Raw genomic sequence first — 17,215 nt, 5'->3', positions numbered from 1 at the left:
TGTAAGATTCCTAAGCTGTCCAAAGGAACTGTATACGCTCTCCATAGTTCTTGTCTTCTGGCATTCAGAAGAGTACAGTCCAGCAGAGTGCCAGGAACCAGACAGAATAAACAGACCATGTATACCAACAGTTGTTTGGTATACCTAAATCAGAGGGCAAGTAAGCCCCAAATTAGCTGAGGAAGAAAAATGTTTGTCTGGAAATCACAGTGAGATTGTTTTCCAAAATTTCACTCCTTTTCCTTATAAAATATATTTTCTTGACCCTTATTCCAACATAATAAAATTATTTTCCCCCTCTCTCATTTCAACACTTAAAGTAGAAAACTACTTTAAATGGCTTGTTCAAAGTTATGATATAAAGAGAACATTTTTTTCCCCTTCTGAAAACCTTTGTTATGCTACTGTCCACTTCCCAACACAGAATGCCCAGTAATCTCAGAGCTGAATAAGGAAAGGTGCTTTTTCAAATTCCTTTTTGAAGCCGGTTGATCACAGAACTTTACTTCAATGTTGCCATCGCTGAATGCCTCCCTCCTTGCCTCATCCGAGTCAGTGGGATCTCTTTGAGAAACGCTTGCCTTTTGCTGCCTCATAGAAATCCCTGAATTTCCAAGTTGCCTGGTTGGTGACACATTTTCTTTGACAATGCAGAAGCAGATGGCAGACAGGAAATTTTTCTTGAAGTTTTCGTTCATGAAAGCATACACAATAGGGTTGCAAATAGAATTGAAGAATCCTACAATTTGAACGATTGCAAAGATCATTTTGACTGTTACATCATCATACTCCTTTTCAAAGTTACCTGGAAAGGAAAAGGAAGTATGCTATAAGCGCAGAATGACATAAATATCCACTGCTTAGTCTATATGTATCCAGTATGGCATTAGAAGTTTCTGTTTAATGTCAACAAAAAACCTTGCTAGAGGCCTTTAATATTATCAACAGGATTTCATCAGCAAGGAAAGAACACAATCTACAACCCAGCCCTGCTTTGTATATACATCAGGAAGAACACAGTAGTCCAAAATAAGCAATTTATTAGCCAAAAAACTTGCTTAGTGACAAAGCAACAGAAAACATCCATTTCCTAAATATAGGCCTTGTTTATTTTTCTTCTGGCTCTGCATTTCACATCCTTCTCCAACGTATAAGTACTGTAATACCACAACACCAATCCCTGTCTTGCCACCAACTATTCATGTCTTCTTCATCTTTGCTGGCACAGATCATCTCATAGTATAAAAAAATGTATCTTCTTGGTCATATCTCATTCTTAATTACTGAGATCACACTGAATTCCTTGAATTCAAATACTTGGCTACCAAACTTGGAATAAGCAGTATAGATGTTTACACAGCAGAATAAAGGCCATGCAGCAGCTGAAATAATCCACCAAATTGGCAGTGAAAAAAGCAAAGTATTATCCTGAGCCCCATTCATATATCATTACAGGCAACCCTATCACGGGACAACTCAAACAATTCTAATAGCCACAGCTTTGTATTTTTTGTTCTTCCCACATATAAACGTGATTTGGTTCTGCTAAGTGGCTACAGAACTGCTAACTTATCTACAATCTCACCTGCAAGAGAAGGCAACTAAATGGCTGCTCCATTTTCAAAGTAGAGTACAACAGCCACTGCTGCAGTAGGCATTGCCAGCTGCAGTCCCACATCCTGTCACAGTACCCAGGTAGGAGATAGGAAGTGAACTGTGCAAGACTCAAGCAAATTTAGGCAAATAGCAAAGAGGACAGATAACAGGAGTGTATTTCAAAACCACTGTCCAACCCAGAGTACTGAGGAAGTTCAGATGGATTATAAGATAATAAGAAAGGGATATTATCATAAAATCAGAATGGCTTGTGTTGGAAGGGACCTTAAAGATCATGTAATTCCAACCCCCCTGCCATGGGCAGGGACGCTACCCACTAGATCAGGTTGCCCAGGGCCTCATCCAACCTGGCCTTGAACACCTCCAGAGATGGGGCATCCACAACCTCTCTGGGCAACCTGTTCCAGTGCCTCACCATTATCACCGTGATGTCCAGTATTTATATTTCCAACATGCCTACCTCATTAAAACCAGGCCAAGTGGAAGGATAAATATTTCACAGCAGTTTAACTCAAAGTGGTATGATAATTTATGTAGATGCAAATAGAAGTCTTCATGTATCAAATTTAAATTTAATTTCAAAAGTTACATGTTCAAGGGTTTTTCTACTTGCAAAGAACTTTTACCTTCCAGCCTGGTATTTTTGACCTTTCAGCAAATTAGGGAGGATGACAGACAGAAAGAAAATGAATCTACAGAGACAGGCTCACCATCCTAATATTCAAGTCTTGCTATTTCTGGAGTCTCGTTATGAACAGTAAACCTCCTTTTCAGAACTGGATTATGTGCTGTACTAATTCAGAAAACAATGGCAGCCTTCTCTTTTAGAATATAAATTCTAAAAGAGCTGGAAGAGAGTTTGGGTTCCTTCCCAACCTTCCTGCAACAAAGTCCAGTCAGGTTTACAGTAAGAGATAAGGATCATGTTTTTTTTGTTTGTTTGTTTTTTGTTTTTTTTTTTTTTTTTTTTAAAAAGTACACAGCAGGAAAGAGGGGATATGGCTGACACACAAGTATATCTCAGATAAAACAGATTTCCCAAACACTACATCTGATAAGAGGTTTTTTGAGATGTACTTACATTTTGTGTGAGCACGGCAGAACATTCTATCCCTCAGACTTCAGAATAATTCATCTGCTGTTGATTACGCACCTCCATTACAAGACAGTGATTCAGGATTTATAAGCACACCATTAACCTGTGCTAACAGACAGTATTTTATAGCCACATGCTGCAGCAGCGCTAGTTTTTCATAATCTGTAGTTCCATTATCAGAAAAGAGAAAAAGCACACTAGGAAAGACTTTATTATATGACACATTGCAGATACTCACTGTATTCTATCATCATGTGGATCACATGGAAAGGGGCCCAACAGACTGCAAAGAGAAACACCACTGTCACCATCATAACAATTGCTCGCTTCTTCTTCCTGAAATTGCATCAAGACATTCCATACTGAATCACTATGAATTGATTTGTGGTTTACATATGTTTCACTGAGTGAAACACGCAAACATGTCTGATGATTGCAGATGCAAACAAAATCCTGGAAGATGCTCAGAAGCACGTCATTCCCTTTGAACGAGAACTGTGGTAGCATATAAAACTAGTAAATAAATAACACCTGTTATTTCCTTGTCAGGAAAGCAAGGCATTTCCATAGCAGCAGCAAGCAATGACATGAGCCTGTCTTGCAATGCATTTTCATTCTATTCAAGCAGATGTAATTCCAACAGTAACAGATGGGTTAAAAACCATGAAATTCCATTAATAGCTCCAAAAACAAGAGTTCAGTCTTAGAACTGGGAGCACTGCCATACGTCCAGCACCTGATTATACAAAGAATTTGAGAGTAGGTGAAGCTATGCCTGCAACATTCAGCCTTTGTTGGTACGTAAAATGCTGGAATTGAGAGCAAGAAATACTCTCCCTTGCCTGCACCAGAATGCCTAACAAGCTCAAGGTACCCATGAATTTATCATTTTTCTCCAAATGATATATTATTCATATAACCACATTTCTAGATCCCGAGATAGAGATCTCACTTGAGCTAAAGAAGTAACATTTGCAGTTACAGAATCCTCCCACTACATGGGACATTCACTAAGCCACTGAGTAGCCCAAAGCTCACATCATCTTAACTTATGTAAGACTGCATCCTCTTTCAGTTCCGACTGATAAAATTATCTGCTTTCTTGGGTACCCTATTAGACAAATGTCTAAGGAATCATTACTTACAAGCAGCTTGAAGCTATTTCTTACAGTACATGTTTAAGGCAATATGCTCCTCAATTAATTGACCTGTTAGAGGTTTCTAGCACATCATTCAATGGATCAATTTGCCAAACTAAAGGCAAAAATGTGAGGTAATATGAAGGGTAGCCCATATGTAGTGCCATTAGCAAACATGTAAATGTAAACAAACTTACAAAAATCAGTAATTATCAGTGAACAAAATTCATAACTTCTCAGATAGAGAGCTACCATCCAGGTAGTCTCACACAAACAAATATGAGACCATTCAAGAATTCTTTGGAAGTTATAACAAGATAAACTGTGTGAAAGTAGTTTTAAAGTGAATTCTGATTCCTCCTCCCACACGCACACACACACCAGTTTAACTTATAAGATGATAAAGCAGTATTCATAGCCTCAGAATTCTATAAAGAACTTTCCATAAAATATAAGGAAATAACCTACCAACATTTTCCCAAGTTACTTTTTAACTCATGACCTTCATCTTTTAAAAAGAAGGATTTCATGATGAAGGATATCAGATTTATTGAGAGCTAGACATTTAAGGTATGGCAATTCTACATTTTGATGAAAACTGTTTAAGTTGCATTAATACGGGCATTTTGTTTAAATAACTAGCTAGCTTTAAAAATCCAGGCTATGCCTGCTGAATTCCCCACAGATAAGATGGGCTTCTTTGCACTGGTTCTCAAAACCTGTCCATAAAAATAGCTTTCTAAAAGTCAAAATGCCAATTGTATTTTATTTTACAAACCTTGATATTTTAGACATTTCATTCCCATGAATGGTTTGAAGAACAGAAGCATCTCCCACTCGTTTCTTAATCCATAGTTCATAACCAATTTTAGTGTACAAAAAAAGCATCAATATCAGTGGAAGAAGAAAGAGTATAACAAGAATAAAGGTGGTATATATCTTCTGATAAATTGGACTGGCCCATTCCTCCAGGCAGCAAACATAGACTTTTTCATACAAGAAGTCATATTTAACCTGTAACAAGCATAAAGGAGTCACTACAGTAATTATCCCAAGGGTTAAAATAATAAATAAATAAAATAAATAAATAAATAGAATAAATTTGTAACATTCAGACTCAAAAGCAACAGATTCTGGCAAGTCTTTTTTTGTTTTGTTTTTCCAGAGGTGTACAGTAACTCCTTAAACTATAATGGGCAGTTGATTACACTTTAAACTAGATACAGTTCTTCAAAATCTTGCAGGAGACATCATCATCCTGAAACATCAATCTAAATCCTACACTACTGAGTCAGCACACTTCAAGAAAAAGAAAAAAAAAGGAAGCTACAGTGCAAATCCCAGATACAATCAGTGCTCTTTGACCTAATGATTGTAGACATGACTAGTCCCTGCTGGCAGTCCATTTTGTAGTGCATGCAAGTCCTAATTATTCATCTTTCTCATGCTGGCACATAAAACAAAAGCTCCGTTTCTGTTATTCCCCTCTTACATTTCTCAAGAGCTTATTCAATCTCATTGCTAAAGGTGCAAAAAGATCCAGGAAGGACTGAGTTGAAAATACAAATTCCCATTTCACCAAACATACCTCAAGCCGTTGAACATGCCACATAGGTGACCCAACAATAACTGCCAGCAACCAGACTATGCCTGTAAACAAATAATTTTTTTAACACTCTGTACAAGGAGCATAAGTTTTGGTATGAACAGTTTAACAGCTTCATCTTTAAAAACCATGCAAAATACACTATTTAATAGTGATTTTCAGTGACGCCATCATTCATATCTATAACAGCAAGATCTTCTGTTATCAGTTTCTCTTCTCTCAAAATACCTTCATTTATCAGTATGTACGTACAAATTTGTGTAAGCACAATTACCTATATTATTTGTGTTACAATGGAAGGATCATTTGCAATTCCGACATTCCTTTAGCAGTGCTTGCACATTTTGAACCTCTCTTCTTAAAAAAAAAAAAAAAAAAAAAGAGGCTTACCAAGCATCGTGAAAGCTCTTTTATTGGTGTACTGCCACTTCATTTTTAGTGGATGCACAATTCCCTGATGTCTTTCCACAGCAATGCAGGTCATTGTAAGAATCTCAGTTACAATAGCAGTGGATTGAACAAACGGTACCATCTTGCACGCAAAGGCACCTGCAATAGTCAGAAAGTAAAACATGCAACTGTTGTGGCTCAAGAAAAAACACTAAGAAGTCTACTGTTATACAAAGTCATATCATGCAAAAGAACAAACTAGTATTTCTGTGTGTATATAAACAGTTAAACTGCTAAGTCTCCTATTTAAACAATTCATCAAATGCAGCTTCCAGTAGTCGTTCTTCCATTGTGCATACTACACCCGTAAGAACAACAGTTGTAAGGACATATTAATGCCTACTGTTATTCCCACTCTACTCTGCACTGGTACAGCCTCACCTCAAACACTGTGTGCGGTTTGGGGTACCACAATATAAGAAGGACATAAAACTATCAGAGAGTGCCCAAAGGAGGTCTGCAAAGATGGTGAAGGGCCTGGAGGGGAAGGTGTGTGAGGAGCAGCTGAGATCCCTTGGTTTGCTCAGCCCCGAGCAGAGCAGGCTGAGGGGAGGCCTCATGGCGGCCTGCAGCTCCCTCACGAGGGGAGTGGAGGGGCAGGCGCTGAGCTCTGCTCTCTGGGGACAGTGACAGGACCCGAGGGAACGGCATGGAGCTGGGACAGGGGAGGGTCAGGCTGGGGGTTAGGGAAAGGTTCTGCACCCAGAGGGTGGTCAGGCACTGGGACAGGCTCCCCAGGGACGTGGTCATGGCACTGAGGAACGTTGGGACAATGCCCTCAGACACTGGGTCTTATTTTAGGGTGGTCCTGTGTGGAGCCAGGAGTTGGACTTACATGATCCTTGTGGTTCCCTTCCAACTTAGGTTATGCTATGATTCTACATTCACTTGCTCTGTATCAGTCCAAGACTTATTCCTATTTCGCTTTTGACCAAGTCTTCCACCATTTACTGTCAAATGTAAAGTTACAGAGATACTATCTTCTACCTCGGCAGATTACCCTTTAGCTTTTACAAGGTCTTAGTGTCACTTGTTTAGAAATTGACTTTTTCCTGCTGTTGGAAATACATTTCTTCTGCTCATTTAAATACCACTCTATTTGTACACTTTGACACTTAACACAACCTTCTGCTGAGTGTTATATTAAAGAAGTCCTCTGCTATGCATAACTTAAGAGAAAAATTCAACCTCTTCATCATTTTTCCATTCTCCAAATCACCCTTCTTCCCACCAATTAACTCACTATGTTGATGTCAGTGTTGAAATCCAGTGAGATGCTGTATTTATGCAGCATCATGCATTTATTCTCCATTACTCACGCTCAAGTCCAGCCATCTCAGAAACTGTGTTTAAATAAGTCTTCAACAAAAATCTTATGTTAACACCTTTCCCAGCCTGTTCCTTGTTCACTCATTTTCTGTCCACTTCTGACCCTGAGATCATTTTGAGTATCTGCATTCCTACAGTTCTCTTACATGACTACAGTTCAGTGCTCCTGGAGCAGCTGTCAATATTTCCTTTACATCATCATTATTTACACCTTACCCAGATACACTCCATAAACTCATAGTAGAACTGGATCAGATAACCATTTGTCTAAGTTAATCTTTATGATGCTACAGGCACCTTCTGCAAGAAAAACACAGGGAACATTAAGAACACAAAATGGAAGCTATCAAAACTCAGTCCTGCTCTCCATAAAGGGAACAAGGACCAGGTAAACTTCTGTCTAGAAGGAACTGGTTTGCCACTGGTTTGATCAATCCTAACTGGGAAGGGGAGAAAAAAAAAAAAATCACTTTCTGTAGCTCAAATAAGGGAAAAGGAAGATGGTATAAACGGATGGAAGTCAAGGGCCTTTGAAATACATAGTCAACACCAGCACAACAGTCAACACGCTCACAGATCTGTCTTAAAATAGAATTAAAAATATATACCACACAGCCCAATTTCAAACTATTCAACTGAAATTTTAGTGTGGTCAGCAGGAACTGTATAGAAGGCTGTATGTCTGCTTCTCACCACAGTTTCTGACCTAGAATGTATTTTGCCAGGGAGATGGCAAGAACAAAATAAGCCTCTCATGAAACATGGTCATTATCTTACTAACTTGGCATCATATCTGTTTCTCATCAGACCCAGTATGATATGGGATGCACTACACATATAAGCACCAGACCCAGACCATCAAACTCATAGCCCTTCAACCAGAAGGTGTTGAAACCATTGCACTGAGATAATAAAAAACAAGCTCAAGTTGCACCTTTGCGCGTGTTGAATGCTGAATACAACCAAACAAAAGGCTATGGCTCACAGTCTCTGGTCTGTTCTAAAAATCAGATTCTCATTCAGTTCCAAATCCTACTCCACTGAAGGAAAAGGAAGTTTTCCGCTATCACTTTCAAGTTTTTTCCCCCCCCGCTAACAAAGTAGTAGAGGTGACTCCTGACAAAAAGTAAAAATATTTAATTTTTGCTTTTCTGCTCATGTAGTTTTTTAAGTGTACAATCTTCTCTTTCAATAAATGAGTCCAAGTTTGAGTGATGGAGCTGTGGCAAAAAGCCTTTCATCACATGCTGATTTTCATAGCCTGAAAGACGTCAAATAGTTGAGTCCATTTGAACTATACTCCATTGTAGGGGTTTGACTGTAATACAAGATTCCTTCACTGAAGTCCCAGACTTTCATTGCCTTTACTGATATGTTCGCATTTTCTTCCCAGTAACAGCCAAAGAGCACAGACTACCATTATGCCATTAGTTTAATCTCCAAGAAAAAAGGCTGCAAAAATTGCTCACTTCTCATCTCTGAAGGCAAATTCCCCAAAAGTGACCAACTAAACTATAAGTAACTGGTAAAAAGGTAGTAAAAGGAAGAGTCTGCATAGTATCTGTAGATTAAGCCTTCTGAGCTAAACGAAGAGAGGCATTACCACTTCCAGAATCATGAAACAAAAGGATGCTTTTCATCGCAGGTGAAGTTGGCTGAAATAGACACTTACTCGGTCACACCTACACATCTCAGTTCCTTAATGGGTTGAACTTTTGTGGCCAAGGAAAAACAACAGCCATATACATTTTGTAAGCAAAAAAACAACAAGAAAATTTCAAAAGGACATTAATGAAAAGCTATTCAAAAAGCCTCTAGGTATCAATAGTAAGAACAGTATTTCAACCTCCCTGAAGCTCCTCATGCAACGTAGGCCAGCATCTCTGAATATCAACTTGCACTAATGTTACTACATCACTTTAGGGGAATTGTTTGCCTTGAATTGTCACTCACTACACAAGTTCCTATCTTCTGAAATTCTGAGGCATTCCAGTGTTTCATGTGTAAAACTTCACCAAACTTAATCTGACCTCAGACTTGAGATCCAGCTCCATCATCCTTAATTATATCTGAATTGGTTCCAATCCTTTTTCAGCCCTCTGCTGAACGCAGCCATTTATAAATACCCTGTACTTGGAGTCTGAAACTCAACACAGTGTTCTGGACACTAAACACAACCTTGCCTATGTTAACAGGTGAGGGATCTAAGCCTTCCCCAAACACAGATGATGCATTTCTTCCTTCCCCTTTAGTAAGGGAAGGCTGTAATCACTGAACAAGAGAACTCCAGAAAAAGGGCCCTAGAATCCTTGCTTCCAACCTCAAGAAGAAAGCCCTGCCACTAGGGCTCCAGATATCCTGCAAGGGCAACAGCTTCAGGGCCACTCTCTGAAATGGACATAAATTACTAAAGCCACCTTCAGTGCCAAGTGAAGGAATTTAAGAGAAGCTCCATCATTCGCTATTTCCAAGTTGAGCGGGTTGCTCTGTTATTTCTAAACCTTTAAGTTCGAACTCCCGCAGCCTTTAAATCATTGAAAACAAAGCACAAAATTCATTGTCTGTCTTGTCTTCCAAAGACAAGAAGTGCGATTAAGAGCAGAAAAATAGCTCCATGAATGTATTATGGTAATGGGCTAAAATTAGATTTCTTCTATCGGGCTTCAAAGTGATAGATCGCCTGGTAAATACAATACATAGGATTAAAGAGGGAAAAACTTCAAAACAGAAAATCATCTTCTATCGACTGCTTCTGTGCAGCTCATCTTTGATATAAAGAAATTTGTAGCTTATTTGCAGGAAAAAAAAAAAAAAAAAAAAAAAAAAGAAAGAAAAGGCATTTTTCCTCTTCTTCTCCATTCCTTGCCTCACTCCCACCCCATCTACTCCTTAGGTTCTTCTTCACTTGCAGGAGGAGCTGTGTCTATGTTCAACCCTTCAGAACAGAGCTTTGCTTCAGTTATTTTGCAAACCATGAAGTGGTTTCAGGAATCTGGTATGTAGTGAAAAGAACCTGACAAATATCCTTCAAGGACTTTCTAAAGGCCATTAAATTTATTTATTTTTAAAGAGAAACTTGCTGAGAAAGTATCTCTTTTTATGCCTGCTCATTTTCCACTTACGTGTCATACTCCCACCATACAGAAACAGGATTTTTTTGAATATTTTAAAATATTCATATTTAAGATGTGATAAAGTATTAAAACATTTAACTTTCTACAAAGTAAGTCTTTCAGCAAAGACCTCCAATAGATCACTACTTAAGAAGGCACTGAAGCATTTAATACCAACCGTTTCCAATGAAAAAAAGAAAACTTACAGGGGGATTACTGGGAATGAAAATAACTAATTGCTTCTCCTTTGCAAGCAGCTAAGACGCTCCCAAAAGTATTCCTCATGCACTGCCAAAAACTGTATGGTTTATTCAATCAATTATTAGAGTTTTCCCCAATGACAACATATTCAGAAGGCTGCAAATATGAACAGTATGCCCTTAAGCAATTCTTCGCATCTTCATTATCAGATGTTGTCTCTGTATCTCTAAGTTTGCCATTTTATCACCACTGGTTGGAACATCTGTTTATTTTTCTTTTATTAGGGTAACAAAGGCAAAATTCTAAAACCATTCTAGTAAAAGTTAAATAGCAGCTTCCTCTGTTAAAGTGTTATTGACCAAGCCCTTGCACTGAAAAATCTCTCTCTCAACTTCCAAAACAGTTCTCTCCAGCTTCCTTGATGCAAGCAAGGTTTGATTTGTTTTATTTTTTTAACTTCGGGGCAGAAAACAAGTCAGTTGCAATAATACAGCTTGTATCCTTGAAGGTCCTTCATACTAGGTTGGGCATGGCACTGTATTATACTGATTCTTGGGTATACAGGTATCTTGTATCTTTAGTAGTTTGCTATCTGTGACGCACAAGCCTCTCACCTGTGCCCTGTAGAGAATAATGAACATTATGCACTGCTCTGCCCCAAACAACATACAAGCATAGCACACAATAATAGAAGATCTGTAGTTATTTATACCTCACTGTTTAAGGTCAAGTACAGCAGACAAGGCATAAGGGTTTGGTTTGAGCCCACACAATTCGAGCACGTACCTTGAACAGCCCACATTTGTTTACCAATACGTGGTACAGTCCACACCATCCCATCTGTGCTGTGATTTTAAAGTCTGCACGCAACGTGGGCTAGCTGGCCAAGGAATCCTGTCTCCACTGTCCACACTCCTTCCCCAAAAAGGCTCACATTCAGCTTTGCCCATGGTTTGACAAAGTCACCAAAACAGGCATCACAGCCTTCAGGCCAACTCAGATCAGCAAAACAAAGCAATCAATGAGTGAAAACAAATACCAATGTGCAAGGATGCAGGAGAGCTCTGCAGCAAAGCACTGCTGTTAGAACACCAGACCACCAAAGGGCACTATGCCATTTGCAGCTGTAGCAGAAACAGCAAGCAGTACAGCTGAGGGGGTGGCAGGGAGCAGAACAGGACATGGTAAACAGTCTCCAGACAAGGCAGAGGTTGTCAGGTACTTCTGCCAAAAATATAACAACCACCCCAGATAAAACACTAACCAATCTATCCACATTCTTCAACTTGCTTGCTTTCTCTGCCTGATTAATGCAACAAAAAACATTTTACATCAATCATTGTGTTGAATATTGATCCACGACTTGCAGTAATTCCCTGTGCTAAACGTACAAGTTTTCTTCTATCAGCATTCTTTTGCTGCTTTTGTCAGATGTCATCCTGCCAATATATTATATTATACTTTTAAAAAATCCTAAGCCCATTATTTCCTTTACTGAGGTATTCACTGGATAACCTGTTCTCAAACTATCTTCATCCAGAATTGTATTGCTACCTCTACTTAATAGCACATACGTGAAAGTAAACAATAGTAGTGACAGAATGAATGCAAAGGCAGGATTTCAACAAAACAGAGAACTAAAATCATCTTGCTCTCACAGACGCAGACAACCCAAAGACATAACCTCTTACGCTGCAGGAGACTGATGAAGAGTGTTCTTGCTTCTCTGACTTGATTTACACCAAGTCTAGACACAATTTAAATTGAAAAGTTAAAAAAAAAAAAAAGCTTAAAAAAAGATATCCAGTTATTGGAAGCTCATTTCCAGTTTTACTGCCTTGTGTTAACCCTAACAGCATGTCAGCAGAGTTTGAGAGCGTATGGAAACTGTCCGGCATCAAGGAACATTCCAGAAGTGAGCCAGGGAGGACAAGGTCTTGAAGCAACACTGAAAATAAGAAATGAGAGCTTAGAGATCCCTGTGAACATCAGACAAAAGGCCGAGTGATTTTATTGATGACGATTTTGTCAGAAGGGAATGTTTATGCATTCTCATGCAGAAACTTTGTAAGGTAGCGTACTGCTTGACAGAAGATGTTCAGTGCAGAAAGCACACTCAGTGCAGAACCAGCTACGACACACCACTTGGTTTTCAGCCAAATTTTTAGAGATGAGGAAACTGTTGTGCCAAGGAACAACTGAGGTGCCTAAGAAGACCTTTACTGCTTCTTTAGATGTACTCAGGAAGCAAGGCAGCTATACATAATGGGCAGATAAGACAGCAACAGACAGAAGACAAACCTCTCCTGCATAGTGCCTGGAGTCCAGAAAAGATACACGAGGTCATCTTGAGTGCTGCTGTGTTTTATAGTGTTTCAGGTGACCCAATACTCCCCAAGCGATAGGAAAAAACAGCCTTCAACACCAGTTTTAAGAAGACACATCCTGTCTGATAAGATGCAAAATTCACGAGCAAGATGCAGCACATGTATTAGGTCTACAGTAATGTCATGTTTTGACTTTATCTTTTGCTGGGGCTATTATATTTATACAACATGAGAAGTAATTTTCCAGTTGCTGCAGGCAGTTCTGCAAAGATATCACTGTTACTCAGCTAACCAATCCGTTTTGGAAAATAAAGAAACTCTTAGATATTTGGCCCAGGCAAAAGCCCAAATTGACACTTAACAGGGCAGCTATCAGTATGACCACAGGACCTCTACTGCTATCTCCCACCTGTGATCATAACTGAGCAAAATCCTCAAATCACTCCAGTTTGCACCAAGATCACCTTTGCTGCATGCACCAATTCAATTCTTATTCGAGTTCCACTCTCAACCTCTTCGTACAAATTATACCAACGATCTTTTATGCCAAAGCCACAATTTTAATTTTCTTCCACAGGATCTTCTGCATTGCTGAGAGATTAGTTTGCTGAATTTCTATGTAAAGGTCATCTAGAAATTACATCCTTTTTATTTGCAAAGTATAAATAAGAAATTGAATCTTATACCATCACTTTAAGAGTCTCATGCTGTTGTACAGATTTGTAACGGATTGCAGAATTGAAAATGATACTGATTCACCCATTTTTAGTCAAGATGGAGCTGGTCCCAGTTACTGCATATGTGGAGCTAGCAGCGATGTTAGCACTGCACAATCACCAGGCAAAACAAGCTGCACGTTCAGTTTGTTGAAACTCCAGGTGCTGAACTGTAAGTGAAGTTAAGTGTGTTAATGAACATACTGTGGAAGAAGTCGTATCAGTGCCTTTCACATCTCTGCTGGAAATGAATTAACTTCTGGTAAGTGTAACAGTAGAAATCTTCTGTTTCTAAAGAATTTTGACAAACACAATCTATTTCAGAAGAGTGATTCCACCATTCAGTTTGACTCACTTCACGTTGCCAGCTATCAACGTTTTCCCTGGAGTCCTATTGTAAATTAAGCACAGCTGGAGGCCTTTTGGGTGAAAGTGTTTCACCTCTCACTTTAGAAGAGCAGAACGGTAATTATTCCTTCCTGATAGCATCCCATTATAGAGATAACGTTGAATAGCTTAGAAGTTAACAGCTACTTTAAAGCTGTGGCTGTTCTTACCTCTGCATATTCTCTATCTCATCCTAGAGCAACTGTAGTTCTGCCCTCGCTTCTGCTCTGTTGTGTCTTTTTGAAAAGAAAAGGAAGATAAAGAAACACAAACAGCTGCACACAAGCATGGAACTAAAGGACCAATTCCAACTCAAAGGTAAGTACATAACATACTTGTGTCTCAGCACACCTCAATTAGTACAGATGCTTGTTTTAGTGATACAAGTGCAGCTAGAACAAGAAGTGAAGTGGCTCTACATGCTCAGCAACCCAGAGCTATTTCATGCATCAAATGACTCAGTACACACCACTTCGTCCAGCAGGAATATACTGCATAGTCAAAGCAGATTTTTCTTAACAGAGCTGGAGCTTGCACTACTCAGAGCAGCTTGCATTAAGGTGTATGAGATAAAGCCTCCTCAGACTAGGAAATGGAAGGCAAAAGGAAAATTACACCTTTAAAGCAAGCAAGGAAAAGAGTCCTCCCAGTCTGGCAGGCTCTGATTTGCAGTATAACTGTAATCACCATTCATGCTTCACGGTGTGAGCCTCAAGAATCAGGCACCCCTGGGACACCTTCAATTTACATCTCATTTCCCTGAGTTTTGCTTCACTCCCTGCCCACCCACTGAAGGGCAAGATTCATCTATTATGCTACTTATTATGCCCTGCCAATACCACATTAGTTAAATCCAGTTATATTACCGGGACCATAGAGGTTGAAATCAAAGTCAATGAATCCATTTGCACTTAAAAAGCTCTAGCACTGCAAAGAAGGTAGGCAAGAAGTACAGTAAAATCCACACAATGGCACACTTCAAAATATCCAAGTGCTGAATATCCGAAGATATTTGTCGCAACCATGCCATTTCTACACTCACTACTTGTAGATTTCGGCAAGCATCAGGTAACATAAGATGAAGGGAAACATACATGCTTCACTCACACTGTTCCACATGCCTCTGCTGTATCTGTTGCAATTCACCTCAGGTGGAGGCTTCATCGGACCCTGCTTTTAGATGGCTCTTGGTCAGATGCATGGTCTGAGGCTGACAGACTGTCATCCCCAATACAAGGGAGGGGAATCACAACTCTAATCTTGGGGGAAAGACAACTCTAATCTTTAGGGAAAGCTACCCAATTTGGTCCTCTCACTCATACGTGGGACCTCCTGATGCCTGCAACAACTTTCTGCTGTGTTCATCTGCAAGGAGAACTGCAACTTGAACAGTCAAAATGAAGGCACAGCAGTGTAGCTATAAAACAATTTAAGTTGGATTTACTATCATTTGCACCTGTGGTTTCATATTCATCACTTCTCCCAGACAGTTCCTGGCTTTGAGACAAAAGTAAAGCCGACTTCTCCTTGCGTTAGGTGTCTGGGTGCGTTTCAAATCCCCTCTGACCAATTCCCACCCCGCACTCGAGTCCATCAGATGTGCTGGAATTCAGCCTCGGTGCCCGGGAGGTAACCTCCACTATCTCCCAACAGGAGCACCACAGGAAGCCTGGAAACTGCAATTTAACAGCATCACTTCACAAACAATCTTTTTTTCCTGCAAACATTTCAATTTGCAGCCACACGAGACCTCGTCTGCTCCTTGCTGCAAAGCCATCCCTTTTATTTTTCCACTTAGGATGGCCCTAAGGCCAAGAAAAGGACAAGAAACACCCTTTTGCTAACGTTACTTCAGCTTTGTCTTTATGTTACTTTAATTCTTTCGATCTGGGATGCATTTTATTTTTTAGAAAAGGTGTTTTCTAGTTATCATAAAGGTCCTTTATAATGGTGGGAATACAACATAATCCCTAGGATAAGAGGATGCGTTGAAACTAATACATCGCTTTATCGCTTCGAGATAAACCCTGTGCATTTCCTCGCTCCCCCGTTTCTCCACAGACACAGCCTTCTCCCCACCAGAGGCTGAAGAGCTCCGACTCCAAGTTTAGAGCAAAAAAGCCACCTCGGGAGCGCCTCACGCAGCCCCCCACGACCTGTGCACAGCCCCTTACCCACACACCGGCACCCCCGGGGGCGAGCAGCTCCTGGCAGCCCCGGGCTACCCCAGGGAAGGCATTTTTGGGGAGGAGAGCCCGAGGAGAGCTCGTCCCGTCCCGTCCCGTCCCGCGGCGGCACGCACCGCCCAGCCAGTTGGAGGAGATGTTCTGCAGCATGGTGAAGGGCACGCAGAAGAAGGCGATGAGGAGGTCGCTGAGCGCCAGGGAGCAGATGAAGATGTTGGTGACCGTCCTCATGGCGCGGCTGCGGGTGACCACGTAGAGCACCAGGCAGTTGCCGAACAGCGCCAGGGCGAAGATGAGCGCGCAGACGAGGACGAAGGCGGCCTTGGCACGCCGGGGCAGCTCGGGGATGTAGACGAGCGGCCGCAGCCCGTACAGGGCGATGAACTGCTCCCGCGTCACGTTGTTGTCCCGCAGGAGCTGCGCAAACTGCTCCGGGGTGATGTTCAGGGACCGCATGGCGACACCTTCACCTCCCACCCGCCCTCCTCCCAGCCCCTCAGCGCGCCCGGCCGGCCGCGCGAAACGCTCCCCGTCCGCAGCGGCGGAGCCCCCGCCCCGCCGCGGCCACCGCTCCGCCCGGCGGCAAACTTTGAGGCGGTGGCGGCCTCAGGCCGGGGCGGGGGGAGCGGCGGCGGCCAATCAGCGCGCAGCGCGGGACCGTCCCGATAACGGCCCCACCGCCCTGTGAGGGGCGGCCGTTGGGCGGCGCCGCGGCCGCGAAGGGGCATCCCCCATACCTGTTGTGGGGGCGAGTGCTCCAGGCTTTGGTCCCAAAATTCAGGCAGCCCCTTTCACCTGGCCCTAGCCCTGCCATATCGGCCAGAAAAGCTCACTTTTCAGTCCCCAAATGGCACTGCCAGGCTTGCGTTCCACAGAGCAGGCAGGCTTCTTCGGGGGCTAATTGCACTAATTTGACCAGGTGTAGCCTAAAACAACTCCTTCCACTCAGCTTTTTCACTGCTCCTCTTCATTCCAGCCTTAAACGAGATAAACCACCCTGCACTTTCCTCACACACCCTTTCCTATCCCTCCTTTTCCCTGCTCTTCC

At 41.3% G+C, this 17,215-nt stretch overlaps 1 protein-coding gene across 4 annotated transcripts; it reads right to left on the bottom strand.

The window, feature by feature from the left end:
• Positions 1–255: 255 nt before the first annotated feature.
• Positions 256–16,654, bottom strand: QRFPR (pyroglutamylated RFamide peptide receptor). Of its 4 annotated transcripts, XR_004253222.1 has the most exons (7): positions 16,284–16,654; positions 5,849–6,007; positions 5,441–5,502; positions 4,631–4,866; positions 2,952–3,049; positions 2,699–2,821; positions 745–805 (listed from the first exon to the last, which is right to left on the bottom strand). XR_004253222.1 is itself a non-coding variant. In XM_032186818.1 (6 exons), the coding sequence occupies exons 1-6, from the start codon at positions 16,621–16,623 to the stop codon at positions 402–404; spliced, it is 1,299 nt and encodes a 432-aa protein (XP_032042709.1). In that variant the 5' UTR covers positions 16,624–16,654; the 3' UTR covers positions 256–401. The 4 variants fall into 4 exon arrangements, 3 of the variants coding, with proteins under 3 accessions (XP_032042709.1, XP_032042711.1, XP_032042710.1); XM_032186818.1 differs by lacking the exon at positions 2,699–2,821 and having other exon boundaries at positions 256–805; XM_032186820.1 differs by lacking the exon at positions 2,699–2,821 and having other exon boundaries at positions 741–805; positions 2,952–2,996.
• Between the last annotated feature and the right edge of the window lie 561 nt (positions 16,655–17,215).

This window comes from Aythya fuligula, chromosome 4 (assembly GCF_009819795.1).
Source record: "Aythya fuligula isolate bAytFul2 chromosome 4, bAytFul2.pri, whole genome shotgun sequence".
Lineage (NCBI taxonomy): Eukaryota > Metazoa > Chordata > Aves > Anseriformes > Anatidae > Aythya > Aythya fuligula.
The sequence above is the reverse complement of the archived record's forward strand: the minus strand, read 5'-3'. Positions and strand labels throughout refer to the sequence as shown.